Raw genomic sequence first — 21,792 nt, forward strand, 5'->3', positions numbered from 1 at the left:
TTACCCTAGGCCCTAAGAGGTAAGTTACCTACCTAAGGTCACATAGCCACCATGTGTCAGGATGAGATCCTTCAATGCCTAATTCTTGGGCCCAGGTCCCTATCTGCTGATCTGTGCCCTTTTCTCATTTTCCTTTGCAGGATGCACCTACAACTTGCCCTCTTGTCCCAGGTGAGTCTTCGTGTGTGGTAGGCCTAGAAGCTAACACAATTGACCAGTTGTCCTCTGAGACCCTACAAGCTAATCTCATTCTTTTTCAATACACAACTACTACCCTGTCTGTCTCTGATAAGTACTTCCCTGGAGTTGAGAGCAATTTATTTTTCTCTTTATCTACAAAACCTAACAAATAAATAGGAAATTACTTTTATTTGCCCAGGGGGCTTCCCTCCTGCTGCCTGTGACTCTGGTTGGCCCTTAGAGGCTCTGTTGTCTTAGCCTCAAGCTGGGAATCTGGTGCAGACCCTGCTGGCAGAATGGAAGATAGTCCCCTCTCACCCCATCCCCAGTGATTCACACACCTGGGTCTCCCTGTTGGCCACACAAGGGGTCAAAATGTCCTGAGAACCAGATGGGACAAATTCATTTGGGTGACAAAGCTCTCTGTGTGTGTGTGTGTGTGTGTGTGTGTGTGTGTGTGTGTGTGCCCATGGATGGAGGGGGGCAATTTCTGTCCCTGTACATGACCCTGGGATTTCTCTTCCTTGGCTGTTGGGGGATTGGTTTCCCAATGTGTGGGTTTTTAGGCCTCAGCACCAAGGGGAGTTTCCAAGGGGAGCTTCCTGTCCTAGCTAATGATATTCTGATTGGAGATGTTGGCAAGATTCCCTCTCCCACAGTACCACTTCAGGCTATCCTCCCTCTTGTGGGCAATTCATCAACCGACAAATATTTATTGAATGTCTGCCATGGGTTAGATACTGCACAGGGCTCTGGGTTGGGGTTATGAAGACATACATCAATCTGGAAGTACGATGACACTGGATAGTTTATGTAAACAGGACTAAGGAGCCAAGGGCTGCGGTCCTGTGAAGGAAGAGGTCTCCAAAGCCTGAGGGGGTCAAAGAAGACTCCTTGGAGCTGGGCCTAGAAGGAGTCTGAGAAATGGTTCATAGATTGAGGGCTGAAAGGGGCTTTAGAGGTTACAAAGTATAACTCCCTCAGCTTATGGAATAAGGAAACTGAGGCCCAGAAAGGTGAAGTGATTTAGGACCATAGCATAATAGATCTGGAGATGAAAGGGACATCCAGTCGAACTCCTTCATTTTAAAGAGATCTTCTTCTCTCCTGCCCCCACACACCACAATACCCTCACTGAACAATTTTTAAAAATACAACCACCTTCACCACAAACACACACAATCCAGAAAAACAAATCCCACTGTGAGAGTCAAAATTGGATACACACACACACACACACACACACACACACACACACACACACACACACACACACACACACACGCCAATAAGAAAAGGAGCCTCTGAGCTTTAATCTGTGAGGGATCAGGTTTTATTGCTTGGGAATTAATTAGACCACAAAGGTGAAACCAATTAGGGAAATAAGGAAGTAAAAATACAGATGAATAGATCTAAGCTTAGTCTGTCTGGCCATGGCCAAAAATGAATGTCTCCTTTTGGATTTTAAGTCCATCACCTCTCTGGCAAGAGCCAATTCCTGTATTTTACAGATGAGGAAACTGAGGCCCAGAGAGATGACGATCATAGAGCATAGATTTGGGGCTGTAAGGAAGCTAATAAGTCATCTTGTCCAACCTCCCCTTTTAACAGAGGAGCAGGGGGCAGCTAGGTGGAACAGTGGATAAAGCACCAGCCCTGGATACAGGAGGACCTGAGTTCAAATCAGGCCTCAGACACTTGATACTTACTAGCTGTGTGACCCTGAGCAAGTCACTTAACCCTCGTTGCCCCGCCCAAAAAAACAAAACAAAAACAGAGGAGCAGACTGAGGCCCAGAGAAGGGAAGGAGTCTGTCTGCCCAAGGCTACCCAGGTAGCAGAGCTAGGATTCAAACCCAGGTCCTCCCAGTCACAATCAAGTCTGCTTTCTGTTGTACTACTCTATCCCTTGCAGGATATACTTATTTTATTTTTTTTCAAAGTAATGAACATTTTTATTTATAGTTTGGGGTTCCAATTTTTATCCTTCTTTCCCTCCCTCCCCTTTTCCCTCCCTGAGGCAGTAAACAATCAGATATGGGTTATACATGTACGATTATGTAAAACATTACCATATTAAGTCATTTTGTACAAGAAAACTTGAATAAAAGAAAAAAATGAAAGAAAGTGAAAAATAGAATGCTTCAGTCTGTGTTCCATCAATATCAGTTCTCTTTGGAGGTGGATCATATGTTTCATATATTTAGAAATTAAGGTCAGAGAAGAACAAAATATATCAATACTTTATTTCTTTTTTAATTAGAGGATTGAACTAGAGGATCTCTGAGGCCCCTGGTTGGCTCTCATTCCTCTGTTAATATAAATGGCACAGGCAGAATTTGAACCTAGATCCTCAGCCTCTCACCCAGTCCAAGGTTTTTTCCACTATAACTCAATGACTTCTCAAATGCACAAAACAAATAAAAAAATAATTTTAGGGACAGTGAATTTTTGAGAGTCTTAGTGGAAAAGAGGGCTTCTATGGGGATAGCAAAGTAATAGCAACATCAACTTTTAGGGCTGGAAAGGTCTTTGGATAGTCCAAACTTTCATTTTAAACAGGAGGTAACTAAGAACCCTCACAAGAGAGTAGCCTGGGGGCAGCCAGGTGGCACAGTGCATAAAGCATTGGCCTTGGATTCAGGAGGACCTGAGTTCAAATCCAGCCTCAGACACTTGACACTTACTAGCTGTGTAACCCTGGGCAAGTCACCTAACCCTCATTGCCCCACCTAAAAAAAAAAAGAGTAGCCTCAATACCAGAACCCTAAGTTTCTTGTCTTTTAATCTTTAAAAAAAATTAATCATTTTAAACTTAAATACATAACAAGAAAAAGATTTCTATGTATACAACAGAACATAAAGGATTCAGGATGAAACCATAGATTTCCATTTCAGACTCTTTACTTTTTTTTTTTTAGCACTCCTTGTTTCCCAGCCCTGATCCAAGGCTCTGCTCCATTCCTAAGGCACAGGTCAGACTACATCACCTTCCTATTCAATAAACCTCAGTGGCTCCCTATCACCGCCTGGATCAAACATAAAATCCTTGGCTCAGCATTTGAAGTCCAATGTGACCTGGCCCTTCCTACCCTTCCAGGTCATTACAACTTCTTCCCCTCTCCATACTCTAGAAGCCAGTGACACAGGTCTCCTGGATGTTCCTCCCACAAGAACCTCCATCTCCCAGATCTGGGCATGTTACTGGTTACTGTCCAAGCCTGGAATGCTCCCCATCCCTATTTCCACCTCCTGGTTCTGGGCTTTCTTCAAGTCTCAACTAAAATCCCACCTTCTACAGGAAGCTTTTCCTCATCCCCCATAATTCCAGTGTCTCCCCTATGCTGAATGCCTGCCATTTATCCCCTCCCCCTTTTATCTTGTTTGGTGGTGGTGGTGGTGGTGGTGGTGTTCATCCTTCCTTCTCAAAGAGGACAAATGACAGGAGGGTGGTGTCTCGTTTGTACATAGCATGTCATGCTAACACACACATCAGACTGCGGGCTCCTTGAGGGCAGGGACTGTCTTTTTGTCTTCCTTTTTGTATTCTTGAGTTCAGCATGGTGCCTGCACATAGTAGGTGCTTCTCCCTTTTCTCCGTAGCCATCTAGGACTGCAATACACGTCTCCGGACAGCAGGTGGCGCGCCTCCTTTGTGTTCAATGAACCCGGGTTATGGGATTTCTAACCCGTCCTCCAGTCTCCAAAGGGATTCCTTGAGATCACTGCTATTACCTCACCCTTTTCTCTGATGATTGGTATAATGATGTGAATGATCGATTATATCCTCCCTCTTTAATCTTCTTTCTAACAAACCAAGTTGTGTTTTGTTTTTTAAAGCATCATCATAATCATCGTAACTGACACTTGAGAGACTGTCACACTTGAGAATCCCAGGACTTGAGTACAAATCCTGCCTTCTGGCAGGGAAGCTGTTTCAACTTTCAGGGCCTCGGTTTCCTCATCTGTAAAATGAAGTTAGCTTTGATGACTTCTGTGGTCCCTTTTGGGCAGCTAGATGGCACAGTGCCTGGAGTCAGAAAGATTCGTCATCTTGAGTGCAAATCCAGCTTCATACACTTCCTAGCTGTGTGGCCCTGGATAAGTCACTTCCCCCGTTTGCTTCAGTTTCCCCCTCTGTACAACGAAGGGGTTGGACTAAATGATCCCAGAGGTCCTTCCAGTTCTAAACCCATGAGCCCAATGATCTCCGTGGGACTCAGTTTCCCCATCTGTAAAAAGAAGATGCTCGACTAGAAGGTGGCTGAGATCGCTTCCGGCTCTAAGGTTTATGATGCTTCTCCTACCTTTGGCCCCGCCCAGCTCAGACTGAGCACCCCGGCCCCGCCTCCCCGCGCATGCGCAGGGTCCACGTGGTGCCTAGCTCCAGCTCCTTCCTCCTCCGCCCCTCCCTGGGCGGCGCCTGACGATGACGTAGAGCGAGGGGCGGAAAGCCTCTGGTCCTATTGGCGAAGCGGCCCCCAGCCGGGCCTCGGTCCCTGGGCTGTGACGTCATCAGGCCCGCGCCGGGAAGCTCCCGCTCCAGCCTCCCTACCCCCGCGTGCGGTGCCGCTTTCCAGCTTTCCAGCACCGGCCCCATGAGGCGCAGCCGGCAGGTGACGTGCGCGACTTGGGTCCGCAGGGGCATCGCCAAGGAGACTCCGGACAAGGTGAGCAGAGGCTGCTGGTCCCCTTGGGGATCGCGGGGGAGGGGGGAAGCCTCCGCGAGGTCGCATTGCCTCCCTCCTCAGCAGCCCCCTTTAGAAGCCCCGGCTTGTTTAGGGGCTCGGCCCAAGCGCCGCCTCCTGCGCGAAGCCTTCCCTGATGCCCCCGCGACTTCCTGCTGGCGCCGCCCCCTCCAGACTGATCCTGAGAGTCCGCGCCCGCCCTACTGCACTAAGACTTGGGGGACACCACAGGCGTCCCCGGGCTGTTGGCCCCATTCGAACTCAGGTCCTCGGCCCTCGGGGCCGCCTCTTCGGGCGGGATTCTAATGGACCCCCATCCAGAGAGAGGAGAGCCCTGGGGCACCCCGAGCCGAGGGGCTGGCTTGGTCCAACTGAGGCACAGAGCCCCGGGGAGAAAGGAATCCGGGGATCAGGGGTGTCCGCGGCAGCAGTGATAGGTCAGGAGGGATGGCCATTAGTGACCATTGATGGGTGAGGTCTGGTGGGGGGGGGGGGACTGGAAGACAGATCATAATGAGACTGAGGGGGTGGTGGGGAGGGAGCAAGGGGCTTCTCCTAGGGGGGTTGGCCTTGAAAGAGGAGAGAGAAGAGAAGAGAGACAGAAGGAGAGAAGAGGCAGAGAGAAACAGACAGAAACAGAGGGAAACTGACAGAGAGACAGGGAGGGGAGGGGAGGAGAGAAGAGAGAGGATGATGGCTACAGGGGACTACAAGCACAGGCTTTTTAGGGCTGGGGAGAGTCAATGTCAGAATGGGGGTAGGAGAGGATGCCCGCTCAGGAGACCTTTCTCTTTAATGCTGGCCGGGGAGGAGGGAATGAGGAGGATGCTGGAGAGATTCTGGATGGAGAATTGGGGGGAAGAGGGAGCTCATCAGAGGTGGCCTCAGCCTCCTGGGTAAAGTGTGAAGGTAGGTAAGCCCTTGCCCAGAGGGATGGGGAAGATTCTAGGCTGGCTGGTCCAATCGGGTCAGTTCACCAAGAAGGGCATTGATGCTATGGAGGGGGAGTGACTTGCCCAGCCTCACCTGAGCCCTAAGGACCAGGGTCACAGCCCAGCTTGTCTGGTTCCAAATCCAGGGCTCTGCACCGTATGAAACTGTCTTGGAGCTTGAAGACAGGCGATCGATAATCTATCTCTTTATGGCTCAGCTCAGGTAGTGTGTACTGCATGAGGCCTTTCCTGCCCCACCTCACTTGTTTATTATTGTTGTTCAGTTGTTTTTCAATCATGTCCAACTCTTCGTGACCCTGTTTGGGGTTTTCTTGGCAAAGATACTGGAGTGGTTTACTACTTCCTTCTCCAGCTCATTTTACAGATGAGGAAACCGAGGCAAACATGATGAAGTGACTTACTCAGGGTCACCCAGCTAGTAAGTATCTGAGGCCAGATTTGAACTCAGGTCTTCCTAACTCCAAGCCTAGCACTCTCTCCACTCTACTACCCAGCTGCAAAATAGTGGATAGGAGAGACATCACAAAGGAACAATGACAACAACTCACATTTATATAACTCTATAAGATTCAGAGAATGATTTCCTCCACAGTGGCTCTTTGAAGGAGCTAGTACCAGTATTATTCCCATTTTACACATGAGGAAACTGAGACACCATGAAGGAAAGTGACTTGTTTAAGATGAGGGCAGGATTTGAACCCAGATCCTCCAGTTCTCTTGTCACTGCCCCACCTGAAAGGATCATCTGATTCAACCCTGTCGTTTAAGAGAGAAAAATGAGCCCAGGGAGGGCAGGTGATGAGAAGCAGAGGCAGGAGTCAAACCCAGGTCCCAGGTGTTCCAAAGGAGCCCTCTCAGGGAAGTGTTGGGGATGTAGCATGGCTTCTAGGGCTTTTGGAGGGGAAATGAGGATGGAATTTAGAAGTTCACAATTAAATCTGTTGCTGTTTATTGCATCTTTCTTTGCAATGATGTGGAACTGCGATTTGCTGAAAACATCTGTTAATGTCTCTGCAATTCTGAATGTCTTTGTAGGTAGAACTAAGTAAGGATGAGGTCAAGCGTCTCATTGATGAAGCAAAGGAGAAAATAAGGTGAGTTTTTCAAGGGTTGGGAACATTAGGGTTGGGACATCCATCAGCCTCCCGGGTCACTGCCTTAGGTGCTAGCACCATGCCCACATCGACTCTTCTCGGGGTATTCCACCCTCGTCTCCCTCAAATAGCTGTCCTCCATGGGGTCTTTATGCCCATCAGTGACGGTCTCCCCTAGAGTGTTACTCTGCTCTGTAATCTCTTGTGTTAAAATTATCTCTGTTTATGTCTTGTCCCCTACGAGGGCAGGAGTTGGGGCCATGGAAACAGTCCTCCATGCGTAATAAGTGTTTATGGAATTAAAAAAGAGTCAAGGAGGCGTCTCACTCACTGCCTGACTCCTTATTCTCTCCACAGAGACATAGACAGCAGTGAGGAAGGAGATGCTGCGGAGGATGACACAGACCACAGCCTCGCTGAGACACGGGTAGCGGAGCCCCCATCGGAGGGCGGCCCGGAGGACGATGACGACGAGCTGGCCGAATACGAGCTGGATAAGTATGATGAGGAAGACACAGGTCAGAGTCTTTCTTCTGTCTCCTGGTCACCGGTACTTCACAGACAGGTTCCCAGAGCTCTCACTCCCTGCTCTGTGGCCACATGTGCTTGATGCATGTGCTTCCCAAACCAGAGGGGCAAATACACATTGGTCCGTGTGCCTAGAACTGGAACCGAGTGCTGTACCAGGTCATAGAGGTGGAGGGGCCTCAAAGACCAACCTGCCCATTATGCAGGTGAGGAACCTGAGCCCCAGGTGGTCAGCATCAGGGGTAGGATTTGAACCCAAGCCCTCTAGCTCCAAATTCACTCTTTGGGAACACGTATATTATTGATGCCCTGCTCTCGAGATACTTGGCAGGGAGACAACGCTTGGATGCATGAGATGGCGAGAATGCTTCAGCCCACTGGGCCTTGAGTAGGCCCGAGCCACCAACAAGGTGGTGGGTGGCGAGGTGCTGAGTGTGAGAAGGACCAGATGGAAAGCGACCCCAGTTATTGGGAAGGGGAGGCCCCGGAGGTGCTGGGGTTGTGGAACCTTTTAGAGAAATAACCCCAGATAGAAGGAGCTAAGTGGAGCCCCACCCAGGGCTTGCTGGATGTCCCCACCCAGCTCCGGCTCCTCCTCCCTTCTCCCCGCCCCCCTTTCTCTGCCAGTGGTGCCACATCCGCAGCCTCCCTGTCCCTCAGACTCAGGACCCTGGAGGCCTCCTTGGGCCTTCCTGCTTGTCCCATATGCTGATCCTGGCACCCTCCTTTGTCCTCGTCCTTTCTCTTTTTTCAGGTGGGCTCTCCCACCTTGCCCAGCCTAGAAGTGAAGCAGCCCCTCACAGCCCTGTCCCAGTGCTGACCGGCTGGAATGTTTAACTGGCTCCAGTTTAACAATCTGGGCTGGTTGGCCCTTCCTCGGGCAGCTCTCCCTCACAAGGATGCCACACATGGGTGCCAGCCTCAGTGCAGACCCCCAGGCAGCCTTAGCCCACCTGCAGCTCCCAGCTCACACAACTGGCTGCCTTGGCCTCCCTCAAGGCCACTGCCACGCAGGACCTCCGCACCTTTGGATGGTCTTCCCCACCCTGGAAGGCCCTCCCAGCTCCTCTCGAGAGTCAAGTGTGGCTCCCGTCCCCCTCCTTAGAAACCCTCCATGGTTCCCTGTTGCCTGCAGAGGCCATAATTTAAGTTGGCATCACTTGCCCTCCCTCATCGGCCACTAGCCCACGTTCCTGGTCAGTACAGAGGAGGGTCTTAGTGAGCGTTTGTTATCAACATTGGATTAGGGCTGCTGCTGCTGCCATGGCCACCCTCCGAGAGTGCGGACAGACTGCACATAATGTCTGCTAAAGCAGCAAATGATCAGCTGGTTGGAGACATGGGTAGAGAGAGGGAGAGACAGAGGATGGGAGGTGGCGGGGGAGAGAGAGAAAGAAAGAGAGAGACTGAGAGACCTACTGACCGACTGACCAAGACAGATCTTCCTCGCAGGAAGTTTCCATTCTAACAGGCAAAGACAAACCCTCAGTGGGCACTAGATGGTGGGTGGGGAGGGGAGGGCAGGAGGTTCTGGGTTTTGGTCCCGTGTTCTGGACAAAAAGCGGCCCATGGGCCTTTTCCAGGTGTGTGACGGGCCTGTCCCTTCTCGCATGTTCTCGTTCTAGGTGCTGACACTCTGCAGGAGACTCTCTTGGGGCTCACGGTCTATGGGAGTAATGAAGAGGATCCTTACGTTACCCTCAAAAATACGGTAAGTCCTAACACGTCTCCGCTGAGCGCTGGCGAGGGCCCTGTGGGCTTCTCCAAGACGCTTTTCCTCGGCTCTTTCCGCCCATCAGGAGCAGTACGAACATGAAGATTTTCTGATCCAGCCCAGCGACAACCTCGTCGTCTGCGGCAGGGCTGAAGACGACCAGTGTAATCTGGAGGTCCACGGTGAGTGAGCCGTGAGCGCAGGAGGCCGGGGGCAAAGGCCCTTTTGGCCGCCGGGGCCCTGGGATCCCCTCCAAGATTGTCCGGTTTTTAAATGCGTGTAATAAAATACAAGGATTACAGAGGATACGATACAGGTACCAGTATATTAAAAGAGCCAAGTTCATAGACCCCGAGTTAAGAACCTTTAAAACAATGCACGCCATCCCTCCCCCCTCAGAAGAGTAAAAGAATCTTCCTCTAAGCCTGTCTGCTCCTCGGGCATTTCAGCTATAGCCGGCTCTTTGTGACCCCTTTTGGGGTTTTCTTGGCAGAGATCCTGGAGTGGTTTGCCATGGCCTTCTCCGGCTTATTTTACAGATGAAGAAACTGAGGCAAACAGGGTCACACAGCTAGTGTCTGAGACAAGACTTGAATTTGGATCTGCCTGACTAGGCCCGACAAGCATTCTCTACACCAGGTCTTTCCTTACCGTGTTTCTATGAGGAATATCGCTTAAATGATAGCTCACACATACGCACATGCACTGTGGCTTACGGTAGCCCAAGTCCAGGAGTGCAAGTGTCTTCATCCCCATTTTTATAGAAGAGGGAACTGACTTGCCCAGGGTCACCCATTTGAACCCAGGTTTTCTGTGCTCTTACTCGGCTCCAGCCACCCACCCACACACACACCCCAGCTGGCTTGGTACAAGTCTGTTTGTGCCAGTTCTGCCCAGCATTCAGCTCAGCTGAGCAAGGATGGGGTCTGTTGACTTTTATGGTCTCTGCCTTGTTGCCTTAAAGTGTTTCCCCCGATTCTTCCAGTCTATAACCAGGAGGAAGACTCGTTTTACGTGCATCATGACATCATCCTGTCTGCTTATCCTCTGAGTGTGGAATGGCTGAATTTTGACCCCAGCCCCGATGAAGCCCCTGGTAAACATGGCGTGTTTTGCCTGTGTGAAAGAGGGGCCGGTTTCTGTGGCTGGGAATGATGCTCCCCAAGGAGGATGCTGTGCGTGCGTCTTCACCGGTCTCATGGTCATCTGTGTCTCGTGGCCATGGGCTGCATTCTTGGCTGGCCTGTCTCCTGGGTTGGGGGAGGGTGGAGTGTTAGCAGAAGGGTGTCCGTGGGCAGGGTTTGAGGAGATGATGAGCTTTCACGCAGCCTCAGTGGGAAGCCCCCAGCTGATGCTGTTGGGGTGTTCAGACCCACAAGCAAATCAGATTGGCAGCCTAAGACGCAGCATCTGCCGCAGCCCCGAGTGACCGGAGCTTTGGATAAGCAAAGACCAGCAGATGCTAAAGGGCAGAGTCCCTAACGGAAGTGGGCTCTGGGTGCAGATACAGCTGCAGTCCTGAGGTAGAAAAAAGGCTGCTGGGCACATGTAGTGCCTGTCAGCATCCCCCATCCGTGGGCAGTGAATGTGCGTGTTGGTCAGCTTCAGAGGCCAGATCAGTAACCGAAATGTTTGGAAGTGTTGGGCATCAGTGTTAGTTTTCTGTGCCTCTAAAGCCAGGCTGTGAATTTTAGTTGGAACACACTCTGCCCTCTTACAGGAAACTATGTGGCTGTGGGCACAATGTCCCCTGTGATTGAGGTGTGGGACCTTGATATCGTGGACTCTTTGGAGCCGGTGTTCTCCCTTGGGAGCAAAGACGGGAAGAAGAAGAAAAAGAAGAAAGGGAAAAAGGTAAATAGGAGTGTCAAGAGCCCAGAGAGCTCAGCAGGAGAGCTGTTCTTGCTACAGCTGGGGTCAGGCTTGACTTCTGATGAACTCTAAGAGCAGCCCCTTTTCTCAGAATACCTCCCCCGCTGGCTGGCAGCCTTCCCCACTGTCCAGCTGCTTCCTTCATCTCAAACAGCTACTCAGGTGGGCACAGCCCCCTTTGGAATTCCAGTCTTTAGAGTGAATGTTCAGGGGTCGCCACCTCACTGGCTGGCCTGGCTCCCAGTTCCTGTGACAGACAGTGGGTGTTTGTGGGACGTTAAGTGTTACCTGAGGATACTGCCCAGGTCAAAGACTAGAATGGAATCCTGCATCTTTATGGTGAGAGACGTGGCCTCGTGCTGGAGTTAGCGATAGGAGGGACCTTGGGCATCATTTAGTGCTGCCACTGCTTCCATTTCGCAGCATAGGAAACGGGCCCAGAGAGGTGAAGTCGCCCGTCAGAGCTCACACAGGTAGATGAGAGCCGACCTGTGTGGGTATAAAGTACTTTACACATGTAGGAGGGAGGGATGACAGGTTTCACCCCCATTTTACAGATGAGGAGCCGAGACTGAGAGGTGCGGTGACTTGCCTGGTGTCCCACAACTCATACATATCAGAGCTGGGGTTCCATCCCAGGGTATAGCCCTTTGGATTAGGGTACAAACCAAACCCTGGACCCTCGCTGCCTTTAGCCTTTAAAGTGCACTTTCTTGTTCATCACCAAAAGACTTCATTATCATAAGGAATACAATAATTGAGGGTCACTGCCTGTTACAGAACCGAACAGCTGAGGAGACCCCAGAAGGACACACTGATGCCATTCTCGATCTTTCATGGAATAAGCTAATCAGGTAAAAACATTTGTTAAATCACTGGTCTGGACAACTCATTTTCCCCCATTAATAATATTTCTACCTCTCGACATTGTTCTAACAAGCCTCTGGGGGTTTTTTGTCTCTGAGAGTATCTGAAACACATACATTCGCTCTACTGATGGGGGCTCAGCTGCCCCTGACTTAGTTTCTCACATATAAGCACCCACCTGTCGATGCCTGGATGCTGCAGACCCTGGCTAGCCTGCCAGCCCTGTCTCTTCTCCCATCTGTTGTTGGTTCATCACACTCCCCCACTTTCCCATCTTGTGACAAAATGTCTTGGAGCAGGACTTAACAGTTATTTGTGCCCTGGACCCCTGGGGTGGTCTGGTGAAGCCTAAGGACTCCTCGGTCATTTTTTTTAAAGGCTGTGTCCCTTTCACCCAGGCAGTAAGCGCAGGGTTAACTCACACCCCACCCCTTTCCCTCTGCTGATTAGCGCCACTTCTGCCTTTAACCACTGCCGCTCCTTAGGCAGCCTGGTGACCCACATCGGTGCCAGACTTAGTGCTGACAGCCGATTGGCATCAGCCCTGCTGTAGTTCACAACTCCTGAGACCCTCTGGGGTCTCGACCCTCCCAGGGAGCAGGAATCCCAGACTCGCCCAGCCACTCAGGTTTTTAAAGGCACTGGATAAAATATGTAGGATTGCAAGGTATACCAGTTATAGTAAAGGACAGTTATCACATCATGAACATACAAGTTCACAGACCCCGGGTTAAGAGTTTCTGGCCCAGATAGTCTCCAGCTGGTTCTCCTCTGAGCTGTGTGTAGGTGAATCTCACCGTGGGCCTTTGGGCACAAAGATAGACCATTAGCCCTTGGCTTTGGGGCTATTGTTCCCTGTCTGAAGCTGAAATTGAAGAAGTGTAGCAGCTGGAGGGTGGGGGGTGATAGAGGAAGGAAGCTTTGTATTTGTTCCTTGTGTCATTGGAAGTAAAAAAGCCCTAGAAGGAGCAGCTAGATGGTGCAGTGGTTAAAGCACCGGCCCTGAATTCAGGAGTACCTGAGTTCAAATCCGGCCTCAGACACTTGACAGTTACTAGCTGTGTGACCCTGGGCAGGTCACTTAACCCCCATTGCCTACAAAAAAAAAAAAAAACCCAAAACAAAAAAAAGCCCTAGAAAACCTCAGGCTGTGCTTCTCTATCCATTAGAGTTAATCAGGGTGGGGCTGCTGTCCAAGGCAAGGGCTGGGGTCTCTCTTGTGTGCCTGTGGGCTCTTGGAGAGCAGTGGGGGGGGCGGGATGGGAGGGTCTATTGCTCCTCAGGCTGGGGAGACAGTTTAATGAGAAATAGCAGGCGGTCACAATGTAGAGAGAAGCAGAATAAAGGGATGTGTACAGGGAGAGGATGCGGGTCACCCTTTGTTTTCAGCCCCACAAAGGCCTCGGCCAATCAGGAGCATTCTTGTGACGCTGGCACAGCCTTCTAGTAGAAAGGACAGTGGGCTGGAGGTGCCCAACATCTCCCCTTAAATCAGGCCTGGACCTCGTCACCATTTCCTGTTGACTTAGTTTGCCTCCTTGTCTCTTTTCTTGAGATCCTGCTCTCCTCCCTCTTCCACATTCTCTGAGTTCTTCACAGGCCTCCTTCCCTGGGGAGCAGCAACTTCTTCTAGTCGTGCCCCAGTCACTCGGCATCTCTTTGGTTCCCGGCGTGTTAGTGTCACAAAGCACCTGCTGACACAGCACATAGAGAGCACTGTGTCTGCCATCGGGACTACCCGAATTCAAATCCAGCCTCAGCCACTCCTTGTGTGACCCTGGGCAAGTCACTTCACTTCTGTTCTACTGGAAAGTGGAGATCATGAGAGCACCCATCTCCCAAGGTTGTTGTGGGGATCAAATGAGATGATATTTGTAAAGCGCCGAGCACAGAGCCTGGCACGTAGTCGGGGCTATAGAAATACTTACCCCCTTCCCTCCCAACCCCCATGAATATTTTTGTACATTTGGGTCTTTTCTGGAGGATAGTCCCAGAAATAAGACCCCAGGGTCACAAGGTAGGAGGCATTCAGTCACTTCTTTCTTAGGTCACTGTCAGCTCCTCGTCCCGGCAGTTAGGCCACAGCGTGGCTGCCCTGGCAGTGACGGGAGGGCCTGGTTGCCCAGAGCCCCTGCAGCGGCGAGCGGGGTCTCCCACCATCTCTCTCCACCTTTGCTGCATCAATGGACGTTTGTTTTTATCTGAGAACATGGTGGTTGTTGGTTTGTATTTCTTCTTTTGAAGAAATGTCCTCTCCTTCCTCACTTGTTCATGTCCTCTGACCCCTTGCCAGGGGGGGAAGGGCTCGACAGGGACTCTTAGCTGAGTCTGCACATCTCCTTGTTCCAGAAACTCTCTAGCTCTGTTATTTATTAAGTTTCCACTTTTCTCCATTTCATTCAAGGAATGTTCCAAGGTTTTCCTTTGTCCCTGGAGTCGATTTCTTTATTAGAAGGGACTGGAATGGGAGATGTGTCCCTCGGCACAAACTCCTCATCTGCCTGCCTGGCTTTGGGGTCATTGCCGAGGCCCCGTGGTAACTGAGCTGCCGAGTGAGTGAATGAGTGAATGAATTGTTTATGGATTCTAGGGCAAGGGCATTGATCTCCAGTAAAATTCTTACCATCACACAGTGCCTGCTCTTTGTGCTGGTATCATCCGCTTCCTCCAAAGGCTTTTCTTGGAGGCGTCTAGTGTTGAAGTAAACTAGAGAAAAGTCTCTAGTGATCAGGTTGGAGAATAAGCCTTACTCCCCAACAGTGATACAATTGATGTACGTTGTATCAGCAGGCATGCCCGGGGGTCCGAGGCAGTGTCAGTGGTTCCAGGTACTCGTGACCAAAACATCAGCTCAGAATGTCAGGTCTCTGCGGTTTATTCAGCAGGAATTGAGCCTAAGAGAAGGGAGGTGATCCTAGCGATCGACGTGGGTTTATGTAGGTCCCTGAAGTCAGCCGCGTCACCTGTGCTGACAGATGTTCCCCCTAAAACGAGAGAACAGACTCGCCTGCACCTGTGCCTTTCCCTCACCAGCCAGCATTGATTTCCAGTAACTGATTTTCTGTGCCAGTTGCCTCTCTCAGAGATGACCTCGCTCCATCTTGTCTTTCTTCTGACTCGGTTCTTTGAACGCTCTGGGCTGAAGATTGAGGTCTCAGGTTCCAGGAGGAATATGTTAAAGATGCACAAAAAGAAGTTGTCTCTCTTTGTCGTGTGTTGGTCCCAGGCAGTTCCTCTGGGTTCTTGTGAAGGTGACTCGCTGTGTTTTCTTTTCCCCTTTTCCAGAAACGTGCTGGCCAGTGCTTCGGCTGATAGCACAGTGATCCTCTGGGACATGTCTTTGGGGAAGCCTGCGGCCAACCTGACTCTACACACAGACAAGGTCTGTGATTCGGTATTTTCTCTCTAGGGTCCCAGGAAAAAACCCAGCTATTTCCAGTAGACAGATTGCCCCCATCTCACACGTCCCAAGATCTCACACCAGGTGTCCTTCAGCTGCTGAAGGGTAGGTAGGAAAGGTGCCCCAAGAGGCTCAGGGGGTGTTTGTTCTGGGATCCTTCTGCCCAAGTGGCAGCTTGTCCTTGGAAGGCTGGACCATGCCCTGTGGTGAGGTGATACACATGTTCTCATCCATCCAGGGAAGAGATTTCAGTGGCTAGACCATGTATGTCTAGACACGTCCTCCAAAGGAGTGGACGGTTGTTTTCTCCTTTTCAAAGGCTTAATTTTTATTGATGACTTTTGTTTTCACATCATCTTCATTTCTGAATAAGGAACAACAAATAATAAGAGAAAGAGGGAAAAGTCAGTTGACCACAGTGAACCCCTGACCCAGGGGTGATGGTAAATGCCCCGCTCCACACCCATAGTCTCCCACCTCTGAAGAAGGGTGTCTTCCTCAGGGCCTGCCTTGGCGATCGTGATGCCAGGGGCTTCGTTCTGCCACGTCTCCTTTCTCAAGCCACATTGGTAACGGATTGTTGTGTACCTCCCTCAGGTCCAGACACTGCAGTTCCATCCCTTTGAACCACAGACCTTGATTTCGGGATCATATGACAAGTAAGCGCCTTCTCCGTGTGCAGCCATGCCTTGGAGGCTTTTCTGGATGGGTCGTTCCTGGGGAAGCCTCACTAGAGTCTCAGCCACAAGGGCCAGTGATGATTGGTACACGGCCTGCCAGGAGCAGGGGGCATTCCTGGTGACCCCGTGGGGGTGATGAAAACACCAGCCCCAGGAGTCATCTCTGCTGTGTGTGCAGCAGAAGTGACACAAGTGATCAAGACAATTGAGGCCCACTCTGCTGAGACAGCGAGTGGCTTCGCTCTTGAACGCTGGACCCGTGCATGGCCGCGGCTCAGCCGTGAACACAGTCTGCTCCTGCTGCCTTCCTGGGCCAGATCTCCAGGCAGACCTAATGGTGGAGAGCACATTCCCTTCCCTCTCCATTCTGGCCGGTGTCTTGGTGAGAGAACATTAGTTGTGTCCTAAAAATGTGGCAGGGACACTTTGGGTTTTAAGAAACCACTGTGACCTTTGCTTGTTCAGTAAAATTGTGTAGCTTATGAAATTGAGAGATTAGGGATCACAGGTCCCTCTACCTAGAGGTGGAAAGGGCTTAAGCACCATCTGTCCCAGCTTCCTCTTCTTACATGTAGGGAAACTGAGGCCCAGGAGGTGGCATGACTTGCCCAAGGTTATAGGTAGCAAGCAGCAGAGGTCAGATTTGAACCCAGGCCCTCAGACCCAAACCAGCATTTGTAGAGATCTTTATAGTTTGCTGAGTGCTTTATGCATTTATCTCCTTTGATGCCCACAACCACCCTAGGAGGTGGGGGCTGCTACTACCCCCATTTTACAGATGAGGAAACCGAGGCAGGCAGCGGTGAGGTGACTGAGCCAGGGTCACACAGCCCATTGTCTGCGTGTCCCATTCCCCAGAGGAGCAGCATGAAAGCTTGTGTTGACACAGCACTTGGCAGTTCTTAAACATTGATCTGTTATCTCATCTCGTTCTCTCAGCAGTCATGTGAGGAAATAGATGTTCCTTTGGATCTGTGATTTGCTAATACTGTTGGGAAGGGAGCAAGGGCCTGAACTGAGGATGCCCCATGCAATAATACTGTGTGCCCGCACATGGTGCCCACACAGCCCTGCTGCCCAGGGAAGCGGCTAACTCCTAGCTGCTCTGGGCTGGGGAGGAAGGAAGAGGACAGGCTGGGGCACCTTTGGGAGAAAGGGGAGCATTTGAGGCTGTGGCCACCTCTGGAGGGGAGCCCCTGGGCCGTCTCTGCCTCTAGGCTAGAGGTGCATCGGCCTATGGGCAGCTCTTCCCCTCCTCTTCTGGGAGATCCTCAGGAGAAGATGAAAAGGGCTGGGATTCTCCATCTCAGGCTCTCACCAGTGCTGCTCCCCCAGGTAGTCCTAGTGACCCCTCTGTGCCTCTCACCTCCCTGTCCTTGGCCCCCAGGTCCGTAGCCTTGTACGATTGCCGGAGTCCACAGGAGAATCACCGCCTCTGGAAGTTTAGCGGGCAAGTGGAGAGAGTGACTTGGAACCACTTTTCTCCCTGCAATTTTTTGGTAAGAAGCTGCCCAGACCCGTGGCCTTTGCCCAGAGAGACTGATCCTGAACCTGCCTGTGAAGGAGCCCGGGGTCCTCCTGGCCGTGTCTGAGCCACGGACTTGACACACAGGGCATTCCTCATCTGAGGCTTTGCAGATAGAAAGCAGCAGGCTTCAGTCTGCGTGAGCGAGAGGAGCCTAGACATGCCTCAGCTACGGTGGGAAGGGAAGGGGAACAAGTGAGGGCTGTGAGGAGGCAGAGGGTCACAGGTGCGTCCTAGCAGGGGAGGTGGTGTTGGAGCGGGGACCCCAAGGATGGGGAAGAAGTGGACAGCAGCAGGCAGGTGGAGAGGGCCAGGCAGGCCCAGGGAATAGCCTATGGCAGGCAGGGCTGGGCAGCCTCAGGGGGAGTCCACCCTAACCCACCTTCCCCAGCCAATAGACAAAAGAGACTTCTCCCACGCTGATTGGAGCCTTCTCTGTTGGCGTCTCCTCCCGTGGTGCAGTGGATAGGGTTCATGGCCCAGACTCAGGAAGACCTGAGTTCAAATCTAGCCTCAGACACTTTAACAGCTGTGTGACCCTAGGTGAGTCACTTAAACCTGGTCTGCCTCAGTTTCCTCCTCTGGGATGATAATAGCACTTAACTCCCAGGATGTTTGTGATGTGAGATTAAAATTGGATATTAGATCATAAATCTACCCTACTTAACCTTTCCCTTAATTTATCTCCCAGACTAGTAAATGGAAGAAGCTTCTGGTTTTCTAGATAGACCTTTTATTGTATGGTAGTCACAAGGTGATGTTGAGGGGGCGGCTAGGTGGTGCAGTGGATAAAGCACCGGCCTTGGATTCAGGAGTACCTGAGTTCAAATCCGGCCTCAGACACTTGACTTACTAGCTGTGTGACCCTGGGCAAGTCACTTAACCCCCATTGCCCAGCAAAACAAAAAACAAAACAAGGTGATGTTGATTAGAAGGATAGGAAAGTAGAAATACAATACAAATCGTCTTAAGTCTAGGCTTAGTCTATATTCTGTATAAAACTCACCAAAAGCGGAAGGCCACCTTTGGGGCGAGAGACCAAGCGTGCTGTTAACCGAGAGCCGGGCCGAGTCAAACTCCAGTCCGCGTCTGTCTGTGCAGCGCAGCCAGGAGATCAGCAGAGCAGGAAAAAAGGCCCCACTTCCGTTCTCTCCTTGCCTTTTAAGTTCGCACCCCGGAAGTCGAGTGCTCAGCAGGCAATCTGGCATGCCTCGCAGGCAGACTGGCGTGCGTAGCTCATGCTGTTGGTCTCCTCCCCAAAAGGGTGGTCCTAAAAAAAACCTGGCGTCTCTCCATTATCTAACCGACTGTTAAAACTTTTTACCACAATGAGGATCAAATGAAGTTTGTAAAAAGCCTTGCAAATGTGAAGGTGTTGCCTAAATCTAGCTATATCATCATTAGCACTGGAGTTAATGGGAAAGGCAACGGGCAAGCCTGCTCTCCAGGTGCATACATTCTCATGGGGAGGAGACCACATGTGTGGGAACAGCTAAGGACAAGTTCCCCAGAGCGCAGGCAGAGGGGCACCTGTGGGGGTGAAGCTCACAGCTCGAGCTGCTACAGGCCTGGAGCTCTATCCACTGCACCACCAGCCGCTGCACCTGACGTGACCCACGCATTTAATGGAGGGGATGCCAGCAGATAAGGCAGGGGAGGGAGTCTCTCCTCCTTCCCCAGAGTCATCAGTAGGTTCTCAGACTAGCCAGTGACCCAAAGAGCAAACTCTGTCCAAGTGGACATATCCTTATGATTGGAGTCAGTAAGAGCTTGTTGATTGACTGACTAATGAAAGGTGCCCAGAAGAAGGGGCCCACTGCGCCCCCAGCCTCTGCCTTCTCAGCTTCTCTTCCTTTGCCGACTGATGGGTGTCTTCTTGTCCTGCTTGGTTCCCCCCAGGCCAGCACGGAGGATGGCTTTGTGTACAATTTGGACGCACGTTCAAATAAGCCCATTTTTACACTCAAGGCACATGATGAAGAAGTTTCCGGTGAGTCCACATGATTCCCTCCTCCATTCCCCACTGTTTGTTGGTGAATTAAATCCAGACTTAAAGGAGCCCAAAGGCCCTTCCCTCAGCTACCTCTCACCCTCCTCCCCTTGGCTTCCTTTCCAGGACTCGAGCTAAGCAGTCAGATTAAGGGCTGCCTCGTCACCTCCTCGTCAGACAAGTATGTGAAGATTTGGGACATACTGGGAGACAGGCCGAGTCTGGTCCACTCCAGAGACATGAAAATGGTAAGAGACTCCCTCCCCGGCCCTTTCTTGGTCCTTCCTTCCTGGCCTGGAGCCCCTGACCTCGGGGGGCCGGCCCCTCCCACTGTTGAGCCGTTGGGGGGTCAGGAGAGCTTCAGCCTCTCCCAGACCTCTCGTTCCTGACCTCGGTGAAGTCATCATCATGGCCAGAGGAGGGGAGGGACTTTCTCGGTCCAGCCTCTAGATCTGGGCACACACACCAAGCGATGAACTTTCATCCCACTGAAATTGATTGTTCCAAAGGCCGGTCCTGTGGCCTTATCCCCGTTTTAGAGAATAAGGACGCAGCCCCAAACAGGGGGTGTTGGGTCATCCAGGACAGGCGGGGATGGGGAATGGGGGTCTATAACGGGTCAGCAAGCGCTCAGGTGTCATCACCCCGGGTTGTCAGTGAGGGCCAGGGCTTCTAAGGAGGTCATGTGGGGAGATCTGTGGGCTCCCTCCTTGATGACGGGTGTTGGAGACCCGGGAGCAGAGGGTGGCAGGGAGGTGGGCAGGCGGAGAACAGGATGGGGGCCCCTCACCAACATGGTCTCTTGCTCTTCTCCCTCAGGGTGTTCTCTTTTGTGCCTCCTGCTGCCCGGACTTGCCTTTTGTTTATGCCTTTGGGGGTCAGAGAGAAGGACTTCGGGTCTGGGACATCAGTACCATTTCTTCAGGTAAAGGCTCCTCCTCTTCCCTGGATCCGTCTTTGCTCTGAGTGGTCTCATCCTCTGCAAGCCTGCCTTGTTCTAAGCGCAGACCACTGTGGCCAGAGAACCAGAGGCTCGGGGAGGCTTGGGGCGGTTTGGGGACTCAGTCCCTGGCTGCAGCTGACCAGTCTCATCCTCCTCCATTTGTTTTTTTTAAATTTATTATTTTTTTTTTAGTGAGGCAGTTGGGGTTAAGTGACTTGCCCAGGGTCACACAGCTAGTAAGTGTTAAGTGTCTGAGGCTGGATTTGAACTCAGGTACTCCTGACTCCAGGGCCTGTGCTCTATCCACTGCGCCACCTAGCTGCCCCCATTTGGTTTTTATTCTTGACCAGGCCTGGGGTTTCATCACTGTTGGGAACTCCCAGTGAGGAAGCTTCCTCTACCAATAACACTGGGCAGTCCATGGCCTCAGAGAGTTATTCAGGGGCGTAGAGAGATGATGTGACTGCCCAGGCAGGGTGTGTCAGAGGCCAGACTGGAACCCAGGCTTCAGGCCCTCACTCAGTCCATTTAGAGCACATCACCTCCTCATGCAGGATGCTTGTTTAGTTAAAAAAGAGAAGAAAAACCTAATAAGAATTGGATCCACCCAACTGCAGGGCCCCGGGGGCACAATGGGTTATGTAAGTGGCTAGAACAAAATGGCGGGCCCTCTCAGGCCCCTCCCCGGCTCTTTGCTTCCTCCCCTCCAGGCTCTGGGTCCTAATGTCAAGTCTGGGGGACCTAGGGCCCCTTTCTTGGGAAGGCTGCACAGACGCCTCTCACACAAAGACCTCTGGGCTCAGATCAGGCCTCCTGTGTTGGGCACGAGGTCCAGCCAGAGGCACAAAGGGACACAAGGGGAGATGGTGCCTGGGTGTGGGGCTGGATCCCCAGCCCGGCCTCCGGGGCTGTCTCAGTGGCCACAAGCTCTGCTTGTGGCCCTGGTTGGAAAGGGTGACTCGCTTCCCCTGGGGCCTCCCTGGCCACTCATCCTGGGAGAGGTCGTGACCCTCAGCCCCACATTTCCTTTTCAGTGAATGAAGTTTTTGGGCAGCGAGAGCGGCTGATTGTCGCCGGTCAGTCACACTCAGCGGTCAGCAGCTCCCTCGCCCTCACAGGGCAGAGCGGCGGGGACGCGGAGACAGTCATGGAGTCTTAATAAATCTTTATCTCGTCATCTTTGCTGGGTGTCCATTCACTCGCTGCCCTGGCTGGCCACACAGGCTGACCGGGAAGGCAAGCTTTGCCCGCCCCCTCCCCGGCTGAAATCCTTCCTTTATGGAGGGGTGGTCAAGTATGTGTGGGTGTGACTAGGGGGCTGGGCTGGGGGCAAGTGTTAGGAGGAGGGGTGTGTGTGTG

At 51.7% G+C, this 21,792-nt stretch overlaps 1 protein-coding gene across 1 annotated transcript; it reads left to right on the forward strand.

Moving 5' to 3' along the window:
* The first annotated feature begins 4,667 nt into the window (after nucleotides 1-4,667).
* PWP1 (PWP1 homolog, endonuclein) lies at nucleotides 4,668-21,621 on the forward strand. The gene is made up of 15 exons (XM_043965103.1): nucleotides 4,668-4,849; nucleotides 6,856-6,914; nucleotides 7,272-7,432; nucleotides 9,068-9,153; nucleotides 9,242-9,338; nucleotides 10,142-10,252; nucleotides 10,877-11,010; nucleotides 11,809-11,882; nucleotides 15,181-15,277; nucleotides 15,893-15,954; nucleotides 17,363-17,474; nucleotides 19,400-19,490; nucleotides 19,617-19,738; nucleotides 20,310-20,415; nucleotides 21,468-21,621. Exons 1-15 carry the CDS (start codon nucleotides 4,778-4,780, stop codon nucleotides 21,590-21,592), a joined length of 1,509 nt encoding a protein of 502 aa, XP_043821038.1. The 5' UTR covers nucleotides 4,668-4,777; the 3' UTR covers nucleotides 21,593-21,621.
* The last annotated feature ends 171 nt before the right edge of the window (nucleotides 21,622-21,792 follow it).

This window comes from Dromiciops gliroides, chromosome 5 (assembly GCF_019393635.1).
Source record: "Dromiciops gliroides isolate mDroGli1 chromosome 5, mDroGli1.pri, whole genome shotgun sequence".
NCBI classification, from domain to species: Eukaryota; Metazoa; Chordata; class Mammalia; order Microbiotheria; family Microbiotheriidae; genus Dromiciops; species Dromiciops gliroides.

Excerpts from the sequence above, each read along its gene's own strand:
- PWP1 (XM_043965103.1), top strand. The coding sequence starts at position 4,778 with ATGAGGCGCAGCCGGCAGGTGACGTGCGCGACTTGGGTCCGCAGGGGC. Across the intron at positions 11,011-11,808 it reads AAAAGAAGAAAGGGAAAAAG|AACCGAACAGCTGAGGAGAC; the intron begins GTAAATAGGAGT and ends TGCCTGTTACAG. Across the intron at positions 19,491-19,616 it reads ACATGATGAAGAAGTTTCCG|GACTCGAGCTAAGCAGTCAG; the intron begins GTGAGTCCACAT and ends CTTCCTTTCCAG.